General features: G+C 42.4%; 1 protein-coding gene across 4 annotated transcripts in view; it reads left to right on the top strand.

Moving 5' to 3' along the window:
• The window catches only part of STAMBPL1 (STAM binding protein like 1), a 53,567-nt gene that overhangs the window by 16,202 nt on the left and 14,112 nt on the right, over positions 1–23,253 (top strand). For 3 of the 4 annotated variants that reach the window (XM_006058442.4, XM_006058441.4, XM_006058443.4), the window contains exons 2-4: positions 15,024–15,106; positions 18,465–18,682; positions 22,345–22,420. In XM_006058442.4, the coding sequence (XP_006058504.3) occupies positions 15,077–15,106; positions 18,465–18,682; positions 22,345–22,420 (324 nt within the window). In that variant the 5' untranslated portion in view covers positions 15,024–15,076. Of the gene's footprint in view, positions 1–15,023; positions 15,107–18,442; positions 18,683–22,344; positions 22,421–23,253 lie in introns of all 4 variants that reach the window. The other variant, XM_006058446.4, reaches the window with a different exon arrangement.

A 23,253-nucleotide genomic window follows, 5' to 3' on the forward strand; every position in this document is an offset into this window, starting at 1 on the left:
AAACTACATCAGAGTGGAGGGATGTCAGCTGCAGGGAAGGAAAATAGGAAGTGAGTGGGGTGTGCAAAGAGAAACAGTGGACTTGCTAATGATTTTGGCAATACATAGGGGCTTCCCTGGGAGAAGGCAATGGCACCCCACTCCAGTACTCTTGCCTGGGAAATCCCATGGACGGAGGAGCCTGGTGGGCTGCTGTCTGTGGGGTCGCACAGAGTCGGACACGACTGAGCGACTTCACTTTCACTTTCCACTTTCATGCATTGGAGAAGGAAATGGCAGCCCACTCCAGTGTTCTTGCCTGGAGAATCCCAGGGACGGCAGAGCCTGGTGGGCTGCCGTCTATGGGGTCGCACAGAGTTGGACACGACTGACGCGACTTAGCAGCAGCAGTAGCAGCAGGGGCTTCTCTGATGGTTCAGCCAGTAACGTATCCACCTGCAATGCAGGAGACATAGGAGATGATTCCCTGGAAGAGGAAATGGCATCTCACTCCAGTGTTCTTGCCTGAAACGTCCCATGGACAGAGGACCTTGATGGGCTTTAGTCCATAGGGTCACAAAGGGTCAGACACGACTGAGTGACTAAGCACACAATTGGCAGTATAGGGAATTTTTTGACCATTTACAAGTAATCTGCCAGGGAAACTTTTGGAGGGACACAGCCTGTTTGGATTTTGTCCCCTGCATTGAAGAGATTGTCTAGTTCAAAACCAGAAATGTGACTGCAGCTGTCTACTGAAATATTTTGAACAGTTAGAATATTTCCTGTGGTTGAGGAACCCTGGAGAAGCGGTGGATGAGAGGTATTCTAGGAGAGGTTTTGCTTTTGAAAGTAGTGCTGGATTAAATTCATCTTGTTCGTGTACTGCCCTTAGGAAATACATGAAAATTAAATAAAATTGATTAATAATGCCCAAGCACTGACCTCATCTCTGGGCTTCAGGCATCTGGCAGGCAAAGAAAATGATATTTAGAAATTTTATTTCTGATTCATTATGCTTTATTGAATTAGATAACTTCTGGATGGTATTTTCTTAAAAGCAAATTACAATAAAGGGGAAGTATGTTCAAGTGGATATTAGAGTTTGGTGGTTTATGGGCGGTTTATCTTTAGAATGCATAATTTCTAGGAAATTTTAGTATTTTAACAGCAAGATAACACAATTAGGCTCTTGTGAATTTATGGTGACAAATTAGCTGAATTTCTTCCCAGCACTTCAAACTCATTTTCCAAATGTTTTATGAAGTTGTTATTGTTTTATGAAAATATTAATTGAATCATCTCATTTAAAGATACAACAGAATCATAAATTAGTACATTTATGAGCATATGAAATGCCTTTTGAATATCACAATTTATTTTATTTTCGTATTGAAGTATAGTTGATTTACAATATCATCTTAGTTTCAGATGTACAGAAAACCAATTCATTTATACATATGTATTTTTTTCTAATTCTCATCCATTATAAGTTATATGACATTGATGTACTTGTTCTTTATCTATTTTATATATAGTATTGTATATCTGTTAATTCCCTGCTCCTAATTTATCCCTACCTCCATTTCCCCTTTGGGAAGTTTGTTTTCTATCTCTGAGTCTGTTCTGTTTTGTAAATAAGTTCATTTGTATTACTTTTTAGATTCCACATATAACTGATATCATATAATACGGCTTTTTCACTCAGTAGGATAATCTCTAGGTCCATCCATGTTGCTACAAAGGCAATTATTTCATTCTTTCTTATGGCCAAGTAATTTGAATACCACAACTTAGAATTTATATTAAAAACCAGCAAATATTTTAAATTGAACTCTCTTGGTTAGATAATTATGCATTGAATTTCTTTTCTTTTAATGTTTATTTTTATTTATTTACTTATTTTTGGCTGTGCTGGGTCTTCATTGCTTTGAAGGCTCTTCTCTTGTTGCAGCCCGTGGGGGCCACTCTTTCATTTCAGTGCCCAGGCTTCTCTTGCTGCAGAGCACAGGCTCTACGGCGTGCACACTTCAGTAGTTGAAGCTGCTGCTACTGCTGCTAAGTCGCTTCAGTCATGTCCGACTCTGTGCGACCCCATAGACGGCAGCCCACCAGGCTCCCCTGTCCATGGGATTCTCCAGGCAAGAACACTGGAGTGGGTTGCCATTTCCTTCTCCAATGCATGACAGTGAAAAGTCAAAGTGAAGTCGCTCGGTCGTGTCTGACTCTTAGCGACCCCATGGACTGCAGCCCACCAGGCTCCTCTGTCCATGGGATTTTCCAGGCAAGAGTACTGGAGTGGGGTGCCATTCGTGGGCTCAGTAGTTGCAGCTCCTGGGCTCTAGAGCACAGGCTGTAGTTTGTGGCACACGGGCTCAGTTTCCCCATGGCACATAGGATCTTCCCAGACCAGGGATCAAACCCGTGTCTCCTATATTGGCAGGCCAGTTCTTTACCACTGAGCCACCAGGGAAGCCCTACACTGAATTTCTTAACTACGTATTCCAGGTGTTCAGTCCACAGACATTGAATCATCCTGCCTACGAAACAAGTGGAGGGAATGGATGCCCTTTTACTTTTTGGCGGCAAAAAGACTATGAATCAGATGCTAGTAATGCCAAACTGAAGTCTCGTTTCTGCAATAAAGGCCCAAGAATTTGACCTTCCCATGATTTCATCATTAACTATTAAATATGAGTTACCGGTATCACTGTGTGACTAATGGTAGGAACTCTGGGATCTTACACACCTAGTTTTAAGTCTTTGCTTCACCATTTAGTTGGACTTCCCTGGTGGCTCAGATGGTAAAGCGTCTGTCTACAATGCAGGATACCTGGGTTCGATCCCTGGGTCGGGAACATCCCCTGGAGAAGGAAATGGCAACCCACTCCAGTACTATTGCCTGGAAAATCCCATGGACAGAGGAGCCTGGTAGGCTACAGTCCATGGGGTCGCAGAGAGTCGGACACGACTGAGCGACTTCACTTTCACTTCACCACTCAGTTAACTTGCTTACCTATTCTAGGCTCTAGTTTTCTCCCCTTTAAAATGGAGATGATGATCATTATCAGTTGTTGAGTGCTTCCTGCCACCAAGCCTCCTGCCACCGTTGGTTTCACAAGCATTTTCTCGCTTTACTTTCTCAACAGCTCTTTCCTTCCTTACTATTATCAACCCCACTTTGAAGTCTGGGTAGCTGTGACTCTGCAGTTAGTGATTGGAATTGGAATTTGAACTCCTGTGGTTGACCCTGGAGGTTGCATATCAAATGTCTAGACTCAACTGCCTCCTGTTTGATAAGGCTATTGTGAGGACTGAGCTCACGGGGGTTAATACATTCCAGAGAAGGAAAGCTTTCGGTTAGTTGTGTGTGTGGTAGTCACTCAGTTGTGTCTGACTCTTTGCGATCCCATGGACTGTAGTCTGCCAGACTGTCCATGGGATTTCCTAGGCAAGAATACTGAAGTGGGTTGCCATTTCCTTCTCCAGCAGATCTTCCCCACCCAGGGATCAAACCTAAGTCTCCTGCATTGTAGATAGATTCTTTACCATCTGAGCCACCAGGGAAGCCCTATCTATTATTATTATGATAGCTTTTGCTGAATTAAAGGTGATATACATAGTCTTACATCACCTTCACAGAACTCAGCTTGCTCTTATCTAAAAGGAAGTGGAGGGGGGTGGGGAAAGGTAAGAAAGATGATTTTTGAGCAACCAAATTATAAATCATGTAGCAGTCATCGTAATCAGCATATAGTTTACTCACAGGAGACTATACAGGAGATCCCTTCAGACCTGTGTCCAATTCAGCTTTGATTTTACAAATAAGCTTAAATTAGAGTGATTGAGCTAGACTAACAGGAGAGAAAGACTGAAGTCAGAGCGGTTTGGTGAAGTTATTTTTCTAAGTGATTTTCTAGATGAAAGCAAGTTAGAAATAGAGGGAAACATCGCTATGAGCAGGTACATTGAAATAAGACTGAGTCACCAAGAAAGAGTATATAATGAATTGTGTGTGTGTGTTCAGTTGCTCAGTCACGTCCACCTCTTTGCAATCCTGTGGACTATAGCCCGCCAGACTCCTCTGTCCATGGAATTTTTCAGGCAAGAATACTGGAACTGGTTGCCATTTCCTACTCCAGGAGATCTTCCCAACCCAGGGATCTCTTGGGTCTCCTGCATTGGCAGGTGAATTCTTTACCACTATTTATATTTTAATCAAAGAAAAATATAATATTATCTTAGAAATATTTACTTCGACAGTTAAATCTCACAAAATTCTTCTCCTTCTTTGTCTTATTGATATTCAGAATCACCACTTTCACCCCTGGATTCACATAGGTAAATACCAGTATTTCCCTATATTGTTAGAGTAACCCTGTATCAATTAGGCGGCAGATTATGGAATACTAAGAGTGCCTTAGACAGTGGTACTTGTGTCCTACACAATAACAGTTCAGAGGAGAATGGTTTCAAGATAACTTCAGCAGCTCAGCAGTATCTGCAAGGAGCCAGGCTCCCTCCACCCTCCACCTCTGCCATCCTCCGCACACCAGCTGCCTCTTAGGCTTGACCCATCTGGGTTGCAAGATGGCTGCTGCGTTTCAAGTTCTACATGAAGACACATGTCCAGCTGATGAAAAGGCACGTATTCTGCAGTCTTTTTGTATTGGAGATGAAAGTCTCTCCGAGTCCTCCCAACAAATTGCTTCCTTCTTGTCCCTTTGTCCAAAATTTGGTCAACTGTCAACTAGTCAAGTCCTGAGTGCCACAGAGTCTGGAAAAGTGAGTATCTCTAGTGAGATTGGACCCTGCTGGCAGGAAGAATGGTGGAGTGTGGAGGAGTGGGCGGCTGTTGGATAGACAACTGACAGTGTCTGGCAAAAAGCTAACTGCAATGAAGCAAGTAGTTAGATATTAGTCATTTCTGATATCTATAATAAAAGTCTGTATCACTTTACTTTCCTAACCATTTGATGTGAAAAGGGGCTGATTTTTTTTTTTTTTATCTTCCTACTGCAAGCCAGGAACTATAATAGAATTTTGTTTGTGTGTTTCTTTAAATAAATTTCCATTCCAGTTCTTCTGGAAAGCTGTTATTTCTCTCCATTTAATAGATGAAGATAAAGTGCACAAAAAAGTTAAATAAGACACCATAGCACTCCTGTCTCACAAGTGGTAGATGCTGGAATCTCCTACAGGTATATGGCCCCAAAGCCTGAACTGTTGGGTTAAGACTAGGCAATGACTTCTTCCTGGTGTCAGAACGAAAACTGTACTGCACTATGAGAAATAATTCTTTTATGGCCCAAAGTGCGACTTGATTGCATGCAGAGTGGCCGAGATTTACCTCACAGTAATTTAAAACATATGTTGGGTGTGGTGATTTATTTCATAATCTTTCCTGAAGCAACTGCATTCCTGCCGATTGATCTAAACTACACTGCGAGGTGTGTTTACCTTTGGATATCCTTCTGAGGATGGGCTTCCCTGGTGGCTCAGATGGTAAAGAGTCTGCCTGAAATGCAGGAGACCTGGGTTTGATCTCTGGGTTGAGGGACGGCTATCCATTCCAGTATTCTTGTCTGGAGAATTCCTTGGACAGAGGAGCCTGGCAGGCTACAGTCCACAGGGTTGCAAAGAGTCAGACATGGCTGGGTGACTAACACAACATCCTCCTAGGGATAGGAGACAAACACCTGATCCCCAATGAGTGCTTGCATGTAGTACTTAACAAGCATATAAAACAATCAACAAAAGCTAGTTCTCATATTTGGATCAAATTTCACATTTATCTTACCAATATTTTAATACAAATAAGATATCCACTGGGTCATGGCATATTTCTGATCTACAAATATTACATAGAAATAACTTTCAAGTATAAAAAAATAATCTTGGGTTTTAATGTCTGAATCCTTCCAAATAGCAAGAATGGGCTTAGGTCATTTTTTCTTTTTTCCTGAAGCAGGTCCCAATCTGTAAATGTGTGACTCAGGAGCTCCATCTTTCTGCGTCTGTCATTAAAGGCATGGGAGTGACCCTTTGCTTCCTTTTATCTAAATCAGATTAGGTCACTGCAGCCCACAGCCTGGGTTATGATCATTTCCTTTATCTCCAGCTGTGAACTGCACCCTTTTCTTCCTGGAAAACATGAACTATAACCCAGTAGGGAGAAGAAAGACTGCTGGATTGACCAATTAGAAATGAGAGTCCAGGATATGCATGAGGTGTTCTGGCCTCTCTCATCTGCCAGAAGCCTACACCTGCTTATCCAGTTCTGTACAGCAGTCAGTCTGAAAGGAGTGCCAGGGAGCCAATGACATGTTTGTGCCAAGGTCTCTCTGCTGTCCTGTGTGCTCCGTCGCTAAGGAGACTGTTCACTGCCTGGTTGGTCTGTATTCTATACTTTGTATTCTGGAAAATCTGGTTCTGTTTGTGCAAGGAAGTTAGGATTCTGAGCTTACACACACACACACACACACACACACATACACAAAGTAAGAAAAAGAAGGAAAATTAAGGGAATTAAAAATTAAGGCTCAAAAGAAACACTGTGTTAACTGGTCTGACATTTTCCTCTTATTCTTGGCATTACTTGCTCCTGGTTATAAAGTGCAAGATCATAGAGCTGCTTCCACATTTCCTTGGGGGCAGTTGAGACACATAGACATCCAGATGGGACCCTGAACCCAGAAGGATCCTGGTGTTGGGTGTAATAAATACCTTGAGGGCATAGAGAGAGTAAAAGTCAAAGCTATATCAGTTTGGAGAGGGTCGTGCCCCTTCCCAGGCCACTCTTGGCTGAGATTTGATTTTTGCCCCACCTCCTCTGGGCACAGTCAGAAATTGCTCAGATGGTTCCTGGAGCTACTTGTTAGCTGTTCCATGGGTGCCAGGATTGGTCTCCGTGTGCTCATTGTAAATATATGGTCCCGATACCCCTTCTGTGCCTGATTCCCCCACAGTGTTGTATGTGAGGATGAACAGAGAGAGGACTCTCTACACTTTAAAAGGTCCACTCAAAGAGGAAATACGTTGTGTCTTTAGAACCTACAGTCCAGAGATAAAGGCAAGAAAACAGGAGCTCTAAAACAAAAAGAACTTTCAAGAGGTATCTTTCAGGCTAAATGTATCACAAGGCTGTAGTTGAGATGTTATCAAGCTTCAGGATGGAGAAGGCAATGGCACCCCACTCCAGTACTTTTGCCTAGAAAATCCCATGGATGGAGGAGCCTGGTAGGCTGCAGTCCATGGGGTTGCTAGAGTCGGACACGACTGAGCGACTTCACTTTCACTTTTCACTTTCATGCATTGGAGAAGGAAATGGCAACCCACTCCAGTGTTCTTGCCTGGAGAATCCCAGGGATGGGGAAGCCTGGTGGACTGCCGTCTATGGAGTCGCATAGGGTCGGACATGACTGAAGCAACTTAGCAGCAGCAGCAGCAAGCTTCAGGAATATGGACTCTTCTGGGAGCAGAGAGTAGGGAGCAGGTTGGGATTAAATCAGGCATTCCTGATGAATGTTTTTGATTAGTTGTAGACCACTCTGAGGGTTTCCCTAGTAGCTCAGCTGGTAAAGAGTCCACCTGCAGTGTAGGAGACTCTGGTTCGATTCCTGGGTCAGGAAGATCCCCTGGAGAAGGGATAGGCTACCCAAGCCAGTATTCTTGGGCTTCCCTGGTGGCTCAAATGGTAAAGAATCTGCCTGCAATGTGGGAAACCTGGTTCAATCCTTGGGTCAAGAAGGGTATAGAGGAGGGAATGGCAACCCACTCCAGTATTCTTGCCTGGAGAATCCCCATGGACAGAGGAGCCTGGTGGCTACAGTCCATGGGATCACAAAGAGTCAGACACAGCTGAGCAACTAAGTACAGCACAGACCACTCTGAATTGATGGAGTGGTGAGGAGCCCGGTTGTGAATGCGAGAAGTGAGCCTGGGAGGGTCCAGTGAGGATGACTAGCAAGTAGATACTGAAGTTGGGACTCACACCCAAGCTGAAGCCAAAGGCTGTCTTTGCACTATGTGCTCCCGGAGCCTCCACTTAAAAAAAAAAAAAAAAATTTATTTAGGCTGTGCTGAGTCTTAGTTACAGAACCATCCTAGTTCCCCACCCAGGGATCTAACCCAGGCCCCCAGCGTTGGGAGTGCACTGGACCGCCAGGAAGTCCCAGAGCCTCCACTTTGAAAAGGGACTTTATATTTTATTTGTGTATGATGTTGAGTCCTTTCCCTGTGCCTTTGGCATCCTCTGGGGTGTCCTGTTTCTGTGTATTTCTGATCCTCCAAACTGCAAGGTTTATCTTATCTCTAGCACTTGAGGTCACCTTCAGTCTGTCCTCCCATGATAAGTGCTGAAGTGTGAGGATCTGGAGAAGACAGCATTTCCAGCATCATGCCAACTCTCCTGTCATTGATGTTACATGGATTACTTCCTTCCTTTAAGGACCATTTGCTTCTTATTATGGCACTTAATTTCTCTTTCCTTCTGCTGGAAATGGAGGAAATACTAGACATCATATTGGCTTGATCCACTGCAGTCAGCAAGGCGCCATCACCTTTTCAATAGCACACCCCACGGTCACTTTTTAAATTATACTGCCATAGATGCCCCTCATTTGCCCATAGCCCTAAATAGTTCCCCATTTAACTCTGAGTAAAAGTGAAAGTCTGTTTGGTGACCTTGTGGTGACCTCTTACTTTCCTTGCCTCTCTTGTTTCATGTCCCACCACTCTCCTGTCCGTTCACCCCTCTCCTCTTGCTTTTTCTCAAACACACAAAAAGACGCATTGCCACGTTAGGGCATCTGCACTGGCCCTTTCCTAATCCTCATCTCCTTCAAGCCGCTGCTTCTTTTTGGCTTCAAAGTGGGGTGTGTGTGTGTGTGCGTGCCTGCTCAGTCATGTCCAACTCTTTGTAACCCCATGGACTGTAGCCCACCAGGCTCCTCTGTCCATGGGATTCTCCAGGCAAGAATACTGGAGTCGGTTGTCACTTCCTTCTCCAGGGGATCTTCCCAACTCATGGATCAAACCCACGTCTCCTGTATCTCCTGCATTGGTAGGTGGGTTCTCTACCACTGAGCCACCTGGGAAACCCTTGAAAGTGATACCTGTCTTGAAAATGCCATTTATTACCTGCTGCCTGACAGATGCCCCCTGCAGCATTCCTGATTTTACTTTTTTTCAATAATACATATTACCTTCCAGCTTCTATACAGTTTATTTATTGAACAGGTTTATTCTCTGTATGTTTGCTCCACAAGAGCAGAAATCTTTTCCAGTTTTGTTCACCAATGACCTCCACATACCTAGAATAATGCCTAGCACGTTCTAGGTGTTCAGTCCATGTTTGTTGAATGAATATAGGATTGAATTAATAAATTGACTATTAAGAAAATTAAATGACCCACCTGTAAGTTCTTAAAGGCTGGTTAGCACCTTTGGAAGATACATTTTAACACAGATCTACAGCCAAATATTTTGTAAGCTTTTGTTATATTCCAGGGAATGTGATGGGAAGTGTACTGTATACTTTAAGGGAATTACATTTTCATTTGTTCGACAAATTGTGTGTGTGTGTGTGTGTGTGTGTGTGTGTAGGGCTTCCCAGGTGGCTTAGTGGATAAAGAACCCACCTGCAATGCAGGAGATGCAGATTCAATATCTGGGTGGGGAAGATTCCCTGTAGGAGGGCTTGACAACCCATGCCAGTAATCTTGCCTGGAAAATCCAATGGACAGAGGAGCCTGGCAGGCTGTATAGTTCATGGGGTCCCAAAGAGTTGGACATGACTGAAGCAACTGAGCATGCACGCGTGTGTGTGTGTGTGTGTGTGTGTGTATTTATGTGAGTGTATATATAGACCTTATTATGTAGGAAGCACTGTTAGAAACTTAGGATAGAAGACAAATAATAACAAGTGTTCCAAGTATCAGGCTCAGTGGAGCCAGATTCTCTGATTTTTTTTTTTAAGAGAAGCTTTAATCTGAATTGTTATATGAAATCTCTCAGTTTTTAAATGTTGATAACTAAATTAGAATGTCTAAACTTACTGTGACAACAAAATTAAATATTTATCACCACCATATGTTGCCTTTGGGCTTTGCTTATAATATCTGCTAGTTTGAAGGATAACATGGTATCAACTCAGAAGCAGTCTGAAACTTGTAGATGATAAGTGGATCTTAGAGGATGGACAGGATTTAGGTGTGCTGTGGGGATGAAAGAGGGAAGGAGTGTTTTTTTTGTGGCTTCTGGTACCTGGAGCAAAGGTGTTGAGGCAGGACAGGCAGAGTGCTGACACCAGGTTTGGGGAAGGGTGATGGAGGAGGTATATTCTTAGCAGTAATGGCAGTAGTCTCCCTTGGGTTATACTGAACTACCCTTTTAGGTTAAACTTACTGCGTTTGTCAGTGTACAGATATAAACAAAGTATTAGGTAAGACAGAAACTTATCTTTGTCATAATGGTCTGAGTGTAAGCAAACTAGAGTGCTCCTTTTCTCGATTCGCTAAGGCTCATTCTCATAAGCCAAAGATGGTTCAGCTGCAGGTTAGCATTCCAGCCGGTGGGAAGGGAAGGGAAGAATGGGTGAAGGCCATGACCCTTTCTTTAAAGGCAGGATCCAGACTTTGATCTCAGTACTTGTGTTCACACCCCATTGGCCAGAACTTGGTAACATGGCCACATCTGATTCCAAGAAAGCCAAGAAGTGTAGGTTTTTACCCCGGTGGCTATAAAAAAGTTACATTTTTATAGTAGAAAAAGAGAATGGGTATTGCAGATTATATACCCATCTGTCACATTTGCTCTTGTGGGTATTGGCTTCTCTGAGGTAAGGTATCTTTTATTATATCCTCAATTTTCTAATTATTTTAGTAAGACTTCAGTGGTACAAATGAAAGGTGATTCAATGGCATTGAAACATGTAAAATATCATGTATGAAACGAGTTGCCAGTCCAGGTTCGATGCACGATACTGGATGCTTGGGGCTGGTGCACTGGGATGACCCAGAGGGATGGAATGGGGAGGGAGGAGGGAGGAGGGTTCAGGATGGGGAACACGTGTATACCTGTGGCGGATTCATTTTGATATTTGGCAAAACTAATACAATTATGTAAAGTTTAAAAATAAAATAAAATTAAAAGCCAAAAAAAAAAGAAAAAAAATTCTATTTGTTTGTTTATTTTTGGCTGTGCTGGGTCTTTGTTGCTGCACGGGGTTTTCTCTAGTTGCAGCAAGCAGGGGCTACTCTCCAGTTGTCATGAGCAGGCTTCTCATTGCAGTGGCTTCTCTTGTTGCAGAGCATGGGCTTTAGGGTGCTAGGACTTCAGTGGTTGCAGCTCCCAGACTCTAGAGCACAGGCTCAATAGTTGCGGTGCAGGGGCTCAGTCACTTCACTGTAGGTGGACTCTTCCAGGACCAGGGATCAAACCTGTCTTCAACATTGGCAGGCAGATTCTCTACCACTGAGCCACCAAGGAAGCCCTGGAAGGCGATCCTTGACAATAAGTTTTTCATCTTTTAGATTCTTATAGCCCTCTGTATTTCTGGTTAAATCAAAGTAGCTTATCAAAGTAGCTTGGTGAGGTTTGTTTTTTGTTTGTTTCTTTCTTTCTTTATTTGCATAAAAGGTCTAGAGCAGCTGGTTTTCAATTTTTTGTTGTTGTTCTTGGGACCCTTTTGCAGTCTTAAAAATTACTAAGAACCCTGAAAAGATTTGTTTCTGTGGAGTAGAGTTAAAGAGAGGTTTAACTATTGGTTTTCATCTATAGCAACTCAATAAATTCTGGTGTTTAAGATATATTGAATTAAACAGTTTATACATCTAGAAGCTCATTATGGAAAGCTTTGATTTCTGTGCACACTTATCATTGCTTTTGGCCACCCAGCCCTGCATCTACCTTTTCTCACTTGGCAGGTCCTACTTTACCTCCTATGGAAGAGTAAAGATATTTGCACTTTCAACCACCTTTGCAGCCGACTGCAGGCATGTGACCGAGGTTCTGCTGGTCAGACGCAGTTCCATCTCATATTTTGAAATAGAAACCAGTGACTTGAGAATGCGTGTGGCAGCTCCCCAGGTGGTTTCCAGGACGGCAGCTGCTGTTGGCAGCGGGAGCTGCTGGCTGTCCTACCCGTCAGCGACAAGCAGCAGGCCACAGCTGCTGTGTGATTTGGGGTGATGCTCCCAGATATGTAGCCTCCAAGCCCAGTTTCTCTGGCCCTCTTGGAAATATGTGATCCTTCCATTATCATTCTGTGGGTTCTTTGCTTGAAACTGAGAATCCTGCTTGATCCATTCTCAGATGCAGTGTCTTTCAAAGCATAGCTTGGAAGTCTCACGAATCAGAATTACCTGGGCCACATCCTAACAATCCGTGCCTGTCGGTGGACTTGAAACTAATGGATCCAGAATCCTTTTGAGTTCCAGGAACCTGAATTTCATTTATTTTATTTTTTCTTCTTTGGCTATGCCAAAGAAGCTTCCCTAGTGGATCAGATGGTGAAGAGTCTGCCTGCAATGCAGGAGACCCAGGCTTGATCCCTGAGTTGGGAAGATCCCCTGGAGAAGGAAATGGCAACCCACTTCAGTATTCTTGCCTGGAAAATCCCATGGATGGAGGAGCCTGGTGGGCTACAGCCATGGGGTCACAGAGAGTCGGAGACAACTGAGCGACTAACACTTTCTTTGTTTTGCCATGCCACCTGGCATGTGGGATCTCAGTTCCCCGACCAAGGATCAAACCCACCCCCATCCCCACTACATTGGAGCACAGAGTCTTAACCACTAGACCACCAGGGAAGTCCCAGCAACCTGCAGTTTAAACATCTCAGGTTTATATGATTTTAGAACTGCTCTCCTAATGTTTCCAACTTTTTTAAATTATTTGTGCTCTGTTTAAAGATCTGAGTAAGCCCTCAAAGAATTCACTGTCTGTAACACAATGGCACCCCACTCCAGTACTCTTGCCTGGAAAATCCCATGGACGGAGGAGCCTGGAAGGCTTCGGTTCATGGGGTCGCTGAGGGTTGGACACGACCGAGCGACTTCAGTTTCACTTTTCACTTTCATGCACTGGAGAAGGAAGTGGCAACCCACTCCAGGGTTCTTGCCTGGAGAATCCCAGGGACAGGGGAGCCTGGTGGGCTGCCGTCTATGGGGTCGCACAGAGTCGGACACGACTGTACTGACTTAGTAGTAGTAGTAGTAATCAATGAGTAACTAGTATTCCCTGTCCTCTTCTCTCTCCACCCAGCCTCAAATTCTCCCTAAGCCTCTTTGTTCTGTCTCTTCAACTCTTTTCATGTCTTTTTTTTTCCTCTGGCTTATTCTCCCTGAGAAGTAGTAATTCCCTCAATGGGATTGCCTATATTCAGTGGTCCCAGGATTGATTTGGATTTTAAAACTATACCATGACTGGGGCTTCTTGCAGGGCATTTCTTTCTTGGGCATTTCTGCAGCCTGCTGGTCCACAGCTTGATGTTTACTGCAGGAATCACTGGAGAGGATGAAGGTGAGAGATCGGAACATACTGAGAGACTTTCCTTGGAAAGCTTTTCATTCATGGATTCAGGCCAGAAAATAGCACAAAAGGATTGAATAATGTACCTCTGAAGTTTCTAGTATCACAGAAGGTTATAACTTGAAAGGCGCTTAGCTCCCTCATTTCATGAATGAGGAACTGAGGAGAAGTTATGTGTCCAACATCACATAATTGATTAGTGGAGTTTAAAAGCCAAAATAAATTTAGAAGTGGGAAGTGATAATGCAGTGCTTGATCTAAACTAGCATACAAAGGAAGGAGACTAGCATTTATTGAGTATTTGAACTTGGGTACATTCACCTAACATCTTGAAGTCTCAGCTTTCTCAATTGCAAAATCAAGATTCTAATAAGAGCAAACATTGAAATGATATTGACTGTGTGCTGGGAACTGTTCTAAGCACTTTATATGCTAGGTCATTTAATCCTTACCACATCGACATGACTTAGGTACTAGTACTTTTCCCCTTTATTCAGATGTACAGAAAGCTATATATTTACCTGCAGTCACCCTGATAAAATATTCTGTTTTCTATTGCTGCATTACAAATCACCCCAAGCTTCATGTGTTAAGACAACATACATTTATTATCTCACAGTTTTATCTCACAGTTTCATGGGGTTGGGAGCCTAGGCAGCCCAGGCATAAGTAGGTCCACTGCTCGAGGTCTCTCAAGACAGCATGGAGGTGTTGACCAAGGTAAGGATCAGATCTGAGGCTTGAAGTCGTATTCCAAGTGCACGTCATTCTTGGCAGCATCATCTCCCTGTAGCTATGGGACTCATGATGACTGAGTCTTCAAGGTCAGCAGAAGAATGTCTTTTTCTTTGAAAGGTCTCCCACTCTGGATAATCTCCCTTCTGATGAACTTAACGTCAAATGTTTAGGGGCCTTAATATATCTGCAAAAATCTGTTCTTCTTTGCCATATGATAGGATGTAAACATGGGAGTAATGTCCCATCACCTTTGCCATGTTTTGCTGAGGTTAAAAGCTAGTTACAGGTCTTCTCTACACTCAAGGTGAGGTGATTATATAAACCTGCGCATCCCAAGGCGTATCACAGTGCCATCTTAGAATTCCACCTACCATAGCCAGGAAGACTGAGGTTAAGCCCTGACTGGATCCAGGTCTAAGAGTCCATGCTCTCAGTCACAATGACCTTCTTTCTCCTTCTGAAGCAAGTAAACCCACTTTATAACCTTGCATGGTGTTCTAAGAAAGATAATTTCTTACCAGCAGATTCTTACCGGGTACTAGGCAATAATTAAATCTCTTCATACCTCCTCTTTTCAAAGTCTGCTTCAAGAAACCTTATAACCACCTGCAGTTTTGTATTTTCAGAAAGAAATTTCCAGTAGTCTCTGATTATATAACTTATTGCCATTGGTTCCTATTTTTTCTCAGGCAGAAATAACCCTGGGTTTTGGGATATGAGACCTGAGTTCTCAAGAAATAACCCTAGCTCTGCTTTTTCTGCCTTTGAAACAGATGAAGTGATTGAGAAGAAACAGTGAACATCGTCATCTTGTAGACAGGACAACATGGATCAGCCGTTAACTGTGAACTCCCTGGTAGGTGGCACCAACTGATATTTTACACGTGTTTCGAAAACCCAGAAAGAAGAACAGAAACATGCCAAATGTGAAATGAGTCACGATTACTTCAAGAAGTTAAACACTTGCCGTTTTCATCCATCTGTGTGGTCCTCTCCTTTGAGGAAGTGACTAATAAAACCATCTTTGCTAGAATTAAAAATAATTCTTTTTTTTTTCCATGAAAGTATGAAATTTTAATTCTCTGGTGTGGTTCCAGGAGTGTAGTTCTTTAGCACGACACCAGAGAGAATTTCAGAGATGACATTGTAACAGGTACTTTGACTGTTCTGTGCCTCCGTGTGTCACAGATGAAAAATTAGAGGTTTACCTTGTGTGGTAATAGCTAAGGAAACATTTTATGTTTAACACTGAGATGCGGCTTTGGAATCCTTGTGTAAATGTGCAAATACCTGGAACACTTGTCCTTTTCATCTTTTCCCCTTACAGCCAACATAGTACACACCTTCTTGAGCTACATCTTAGGAGAAATAATGTGCTAGAGAGGAAATAGCAGGGGCCTAGAGGTCCCATGGGTTTATTGTGCGTTCCAGATCAGTCTCTGAATGTGAGTATAGCGACATTATATAATCTCCATGGCCCAGTTCTGTACTTTGTGCCTTACGACTTCTGGAAACCAGTTTTAATGTTACGAGCCTATCACTGGGGCTTGATAAACAAAGGTTGTCATTACCATCCACCTTCTCCTGATGACGCTCCCAAACCCACTCACTAACCTTGTCGTCCTGGGGGCAGCAGTATACTGAATACCTTCTACACACAAAGCTTAGCACCGGAACACAAACAGAGGGCCTAGTGCTCGCTCTGCAACAGGGTAGTGTTCTCTCTCTGTGGAAAAAGTCCTCCACAGTTGCCCAGTTGCTTTTGTGAGTATGTTTGAGGAGCAGAAAGTTGTAGGCACTTTTCATTTTCTGACACTGTATTGTCAAGACTGCCGCATTTCCACCTCCGCAGAAGGAGTCATTTTCCTGGAGTTCCTTGTGTGTTTTTCGAGAATGTTATGTGAAAATAATTAAAATTTTAGTGGACATGTCAATGTAAAAAATGAACACTAAGGCTTTGTCATTTTTATTTACATCCAAGAAGTTCATATTCAAATGAAAAATTATAGATTGATGAAGCGTTTAGGCTCTTTCCCACTTTATCTCTGAAATCAGTTTTAAACTTGAGTAGCAACATTCCCATAGATGGAAAATAAATATTTTTTTCTTCAGGTAAAAAGATAGTCTAATTATAATCATATTGTTCCCTTTCTGTCTTCCTCCTTTATTTGATATATTTATTGGTTATCATTTGTGTTACAGGGAATATACTATATTCCAGAGCACAAAGATGAGTATAAAATGATTCCTTTCCTTCAAGGAGCTTATAAGGAGTCAAAAATACTTGTAAACAAATCATCATAACTCAGCATAGACTGCATAGTAAAAAAATGGACAAGTTACTTTTGTGCATGCAGGAGGCTGAAGTCTGCCCTAATTTTCCTAGATTTTTTTTCTGATGTCACTGAAGCATTAATCTGTGGTCATATAACGGCATTCTTGGAACACAGTCAGGATTATTTGGTTACATGGGGCTTATGCTGTTTCCTCACCAGCAGAGCTGAGAAGCTGCCACGGAGACTCTGTCCCACAGAGCCTAAGAGATGTGCTATAGGGCCTTTAACAGGAAAAAAAAAATTGTTGACTTTTTCACCTTTCAGAAGTACTGACTTTTTATTGAATAATTATCCTGAATTTATATGTTCTGTGTTTTTCCAAATGTGTATGTGTTTTTATTAATAAAACACAAATGTGTTAATATCACAGATCCTTTTTCAGTAATTATTATCATTATTTTCTTAGTCAGGGATGAATTAACAGTAGAATAATGTTGGGGGGGCTGAGTGGGAGTGGGAGGGCAGGAAGGTGGTGTGTTCATATGCTGAAAAAGGCTTCTCTTAAGACCTATTGGTGGGGTTTTATATTATTCACTTGGTAAAGATTCAAAGAGGCCCTGAAAGCTCATTAAACCAGGAAATATCAATAACCTCAGATATGCAGATGACACCACCCTTATGGCAGAAAGTGAAGAGGAACTCAAAAGCCTCTTGATGAAAGTGAAAGTGGAGAGTGAAAAAGTTGGCTTAAAGCTCAACATTCAGAAAATGAAGATCATGGTAACTGGTCCCATCACTTCATGGGAAATAGATGAGGAAACAGTGGAAACAGTGTCAGACTTTATTTTTCTGGGCTCCAAAATCATTGCAGATGGTGACTGCAGCCATGAAAAAAAGACGCTTGCTCCTTGGAAGGAAAGTTATGACCAACCTAGATAGCATATTCAAAAGCAGAGACATTACTTTGTCAACAAAGGTTCGTCTAGTCAAGGCTATTGTTTTTCCTGTGGTCATGTATGGATGTGAGAGTTGGACTGTGAAGAAGGCTGAGCGCCGAAGAATTGATGCTTTTGAACTGTGGTGTTGGAGAAGACTCTTGAGAGTCCCTTGGACTGCAAGGAGATCCAACCAGTCCATTCTAAAGGAGATCAGCCCTGGGATTTCTTTCGAAGGACTGATGCTAAAGCTGAAACTCCAATACTTTGGCCACCTCATGCAAAGAGTTGACTCATTGGAAAAGACTCTGATGCTGGAAGGGATTGGGGGCAAGAGGAGAAGGGGACGACAGAGGATAAGATGGCTGGATGGCATCACTGACTCGATGGACGTGAGTCTCAGTGAACTCTGGGAGTTGGTGATGGACAGGGAGGCCTGGCGTGCTGCGATTCATGGGGTCTCAAAGAGTCGGACACGACTGAGTGACTGATCTGATCTGATCTGATTTTGGAATAGAATTGAATACATACAGTAACTTTGGATCCAAAACATGTCTTGGAGACCCTTCGAGTATAATGATATGATGCTTACCCTGGCAGGAATCCATCTCTTGGCTTACTTCCATAAGGATATCAGATCAGATCAGATCAGTCGCTCAGTCATGTCCGACTCTTTGCGACCCCATGGATCGCAGCAATGGTCAATGATATTTTACCTAAAATGACCTACACATACCCAGGAACTGCCACATAGCTGTAGCTGAAACCTGCAAGAGACCTTAGTCCAAAAAAGTGTATGTTTACCCTGCAGATATGTGCTTTTCTGGTGTGCAGGCCACATGTTTAAGCAAAAAGACCTCTTTTATCATGTTATTAACTCATTAAAAAAAAAAAAAAAACTTTCCTTAGGTTCTGATGTCAGATATTTAGTACAAAAAATACATCTATAATTTCAGTCTGTTCATTTCTTCTTATAACCAGAGATTCAAATTTGGCTCTGCAGAAAAAGTTAGCTGCGATGCCCGACCACACGGATGTCTCCCTCACCCCAGAAGAACGAGTCCGTGCCCTGAGCAAGCTGGGCGGGAACATCACCATCAATGAAGATATCACTCCACGCCGCTACTTTAGATCAGGGGTAGAAATGGAGAGGATGGCGTCTGTGTATTTGGAAGAAGGAAACCTGGAAAGTGCATTTGTCCTTTATAATAAATTTATAACGTAAGTATTTTATCTTGGAGATCTTTGAAATGAGAACATTGGGAGCAAATATTTACATGCTATTTTGATGAGACAGCTTCAATGCCAGGCATGTATTCATACTCAGATCAAATTTACAATCTCCAGAAGCAGGAGAGGGTCAGGTTTTTAAGTTACCAAGTCATGTACTCAAAGGTGTCCCAATACCGTCTCTGAGGCTTAGGGGTGGAAGATCAGAGATGAAGTGAGGTGCAGGGATGTATATCCATAGACCAGCACTGTAACCTGAGTGCCCACTTCTCTCTCTTCACAAAATTTCTTGTTCCCTGTCATTCTCCCTTCACAAGAATCCAAGCCTTAGAGCGCCGACATCATATTGTGGCTCTATCTAGAGCATCTGAAACGTGCCATTAACGTTCTTGAAGTTCAATTTGATGGGTTGAAACAAGGGATAAATGGATGATCCTAGGAAGGAACTGATTGGGGGACAGAGTGTAGTAGTTGATTTAACATTGTAGTCCGTATTTCTTAAGGCAATTATTTAGCTGTGTAAGAATTGTTGTGTATAAAAGATCTTCCAATATACTGAAAGTGGCAACATCAAAATAGTCATGTAAAAATATCATACTTCACATTAGATAGATATTTGTTAATAATGTATCCTCATTTGAACTAAAAAAATGAGATTTGGACTTTCTGTACCAATTTGCCATCTTACCGATTGTGAAGATCTCCTGTTACCAAAAGTGATCTGATCAGAGCCGAAGCCCTTATTTTTGTTTCCACTGAAAGTCACTCATTGATTAATTGTATTAATTTACTTGGGGATTTAATCTGAGGCCATGCAAGAAGTTGAAAAGATTAACTGTTTTTTGAAATTTGTTTTTGGCTGCGATGGGTGTTTGGTGCTTTGTGCAGGCTTTCTGGAATTGTAGCCATTGGGGGCTACTCTCTAGCTGTGGTGCCGGGGGGCTTCTCTTGTCGAGCACAGGCTGTAAGCACAGGGGCTTCAGTAGTTGCCACTCTCAGGCCATAAAGCACTAGCTTAGTAGTTGTGGCACATGGGCTTAGTTGCTCCTAAGCATGTGGGATCTTCTAGGACCAGGGATCAAACCTGTGTCCTCGGTGTTGGCACGCAGATTCTTATCCACTGCACCACCAGGGAAGTCCAAGATCAACTGTTTTAAATGCTGCATCCGTGATTCTACCATGGGTGAAATTAAAGATAATTAGTGTGGTATGAAAAGTGGTCTCTTTCAGCCAATAAAAAAACTAAGTAGTTAATTGAAACATGTCTGTGGTGAATCAATAATTAAACAATTTTGGAGGAAGGAAGAATATGCTACTATGTTAATCAAAACTAGTATTTGCTCTAAGGGCTATTCGTTGATTTAACAAATATTTATTGGGCATTTATAATGATGAGATGGACACTATTCTACAGGCTGAGGATATATCAGTAAGAGGGAAAAAAACAGAATTTCATGCCCTTGTGAAAGCAAAATCTTAACTTTACCTGGAAACAATGAACCTGGTTTGCTATAAGGATTTCCCTTCATTTTTACTGTCCCTTGTTCCTGAAAAGGTGATGAAAAATAATTATTAATTCAGTTCAGTTCAGTCGCTCAGTCGTGTCCGACTCTTTGCGACCCCATGAATTGCAGCATGCCAGGCCTCCCTGTCCATCACCAACTCCCAGAGTTCACTCAAAATCATGTCCATCGAGTCGGTGATGCCATCCAGCCATCTCATCCTCTGTCGTCCCCTTCTCCTCCTGCCCCCAATCTCTCCCAGCATCAGGGTCTTTTCCAATGAGTCAACTCTTCGCATGAGGTGGCCCAAGTATTGGAGTTTCAGCTTTAGCATCACTCCTTCCAATGAACACCCAGGACTGATCTCCTTTAGGATGGACTGGTTGGACCTCCTTGCAGTCCAAGGGACTCTCAAGAGTCTTCTCCAACATCACAGTTCAAAAGCATCAATTCTTCGGCACTCAGCCTTCTTCACAGTCCAACTCTCACATCCATACATGACTACTGGAAAAACCATAGCCTTAACTAGATGGACCTTTGTTGGCAAAGTAATGTCTCTGCTTTTGAATATGCTATCTAGGTTGGTCATAACTTTCCTTCCAAGGAGCAAGCGTCTTTTAATTTCATGGCTGCAGTCACCATCTGCAGTGATTTTGGAGCCCCAAAAAATAAAGTCTGACACTGTTTCCACTGTTTCCCCATCTATTTGCCATGAAGTGATGGGACCAGATGCCATGATCTTCATTTTCTGAATGTTGAGCTTTAAGCCAACTTTTTCACTCTCCTCTTTCACTTTCATCAAGAGGCTTTTTAGTTCTTCACTTCTGCCACAAGGGTGGTGTCATCTGAATATCTGAGGTTATTGATATTTCTCCCAGCAATCTTGATTCCAGCTTGTGCTTCTTCCAGCCCAGCGTTTCTCATGATGTACTCTGCATAGAAGTTAAATAAGCAGGGTGACAATATAACAGCCTTGACGTACTGCTTTTCCTATTTGGAACCAGTCTGCCCTTCCATGTCCAGTTCTAACTGTTGCTTCCTGACCTGCATACAGGTTTCTCAAGAGGCAGGTCAGGTGGTCTGGTATTCCCATCTCTTTCAGGATCTTCCACAGTGTATTGTGATCCACACAGTCAAAGGCTTTGGCATAGTCGATAAAGCAGAAATAGATGGTTTTCTGGAACTCTCTTGCTTTTTTGATGATCCAGTGGATGTTGGCAATTTGATCTCTGGTTCCTCTGCCTTTTCTAAAACCAGCTTGAACAGCTAGAAGTTCATGGTTCATGTATTGCTGAAGCTTGGCTTGGAGAATTTTGAGCATTACTTTACTAGCGTGTGAGATTCCATTAAGGATTCTGGCTGACATTTATCTGAGTTATGAATTTTCATATATGAGTTTTTAATACACATATATATACCATGCCGGGCTTCCCTGGTGGCTCAGCTGGTCAAGAATCCTCCTGCAATGTGGGAAACCTGGGTTTGATCCCTGGGTTGGGAAGATCCCCTGGAGAAGGAAACAGCTACCCACTCCAGTATTCTGGCCTGGAGAATTCCATGGACTATTCCATGGGGTTACAAAGAGTTGGACACGACTGGGTGACTTTCACACCAAGGCACTGCTGATTCATCGGGGGCCCTTCGAGTCTGTTTCTGTTGAAGGTGCTTTTATCCGTCTTTCCGGACTCTGACATGTTCACGTGGTGCTCAGTGTTGCCAGCGCTATACTCAAGTGGAATGCTGCTCTAGTGGGGTTACGTGCCCCAGACCTGAGAAAAACTAAAGTGATGTGATCTGTTGAGGAGCACCCTGACTTTAACCCTCTTAACCTCAGTGCTTAGTTTGCCGAGCTTAACTCCTCTGTAGTGCCCAAATCATATTAAACCAACCTTTGATGGCCGATGGAAAGAATATAGGTTAAATAAGAAGGAAAATGGCAACCCACTCCAGTATTCTTGCCTGGAAAATCCCATGAAGGAAGAGCCTGGCGGACTACAGTCCATAGGGTCACAACGAGTTGGACACGACTGAGCATACATAAATAATGTTATTAACCATGTCCTTTTGAAAAGGAGGTTCATCTTATATTAGAAACCATCACTGAACTTTTTCTGTCATATAACTCTAAGGATGTGTTTTCTCTTTCTCCAGTTTATTTGTAGAAAAGCTTCCCAACCATCGAGATTACCAGCAATGTGCAGTACCCGAAAAGCAAGATATTATGAAGGTATTGAGTGATCAACTCTCTCTGGAGGTTCAAGTTCCCCAAGTATCCATTATTGATTCATCCCTTTTCTTTCCTCCTCTGTCTAATCCTCTCGAGAGTTTCAGTGCAAAAAAAAAAAAAAATCATTCCATTAGCTGTGATATTTCAATCTCTTCTTAGACTTTTAGTCATCATTACTGTGGGATGTCTACTTAAAACTGGGAGAAGAAAAGAAAAAAATCAAGAATGCACTTGATCTTAAGATATGAAGAAGGAATTATTTCATGATTCCTCTCAGAGATTGAGAGAATAGTTGTCTGTTTCCCCATACTTATTTAAGACAATCATTTTGGCGGGTTTTGGTTATTCCATACAATTCTCAACTCAATACCTGTTTGAAAATCAGTGTTGATTATCAAGGCAGCCACAAAGTTCTAGTCATTGTCTTCTTATAGTACTCACCTCTTAGACAATAAAGTCTTTAGTGAGTGATCTGAAATATTCCAAAGGAAAAGGAAGGCTGTTGAAATGTATTTATTTAGCATCGGTGTTTGCTACATATATAGTTTCAAATATCTTTAGCTGAGAATATATCCTCTTAGATAACATTTAAACAGTGTTTTCCATTTATTAGTCTTAAGTAGTTTGGGTTGATTTTATATGATGGAGATAATGTACACAAAGTCGATCACAACATGAAATTTGAAATTATTCTCCATAACTATTTTACCACATAATGGAATAAAAACTCTCTTAGCCAGTTATGTGGGGCTTCCCTTGTGGCTCAGTGGTCATGAATCCACCTGCAATGCAGGAGATGTGGATTGGATCCTTGGGTCAGGAAGATCCCCTGG

Source organism: Bubalus bubalis, chromosome 23 (assembly GCF_019923935.1).
Source record: "Bubalus bubalis isolate 160015118507 breed Murrah chromosome 23, NDDB_SH_1, whole genome shotgun sequence".
NCBI lineage: Eukaryota > Metazoa > Chordata > Mammalia > Artiodactyla > Bovidae > Bubalus > Bubalus bubalis.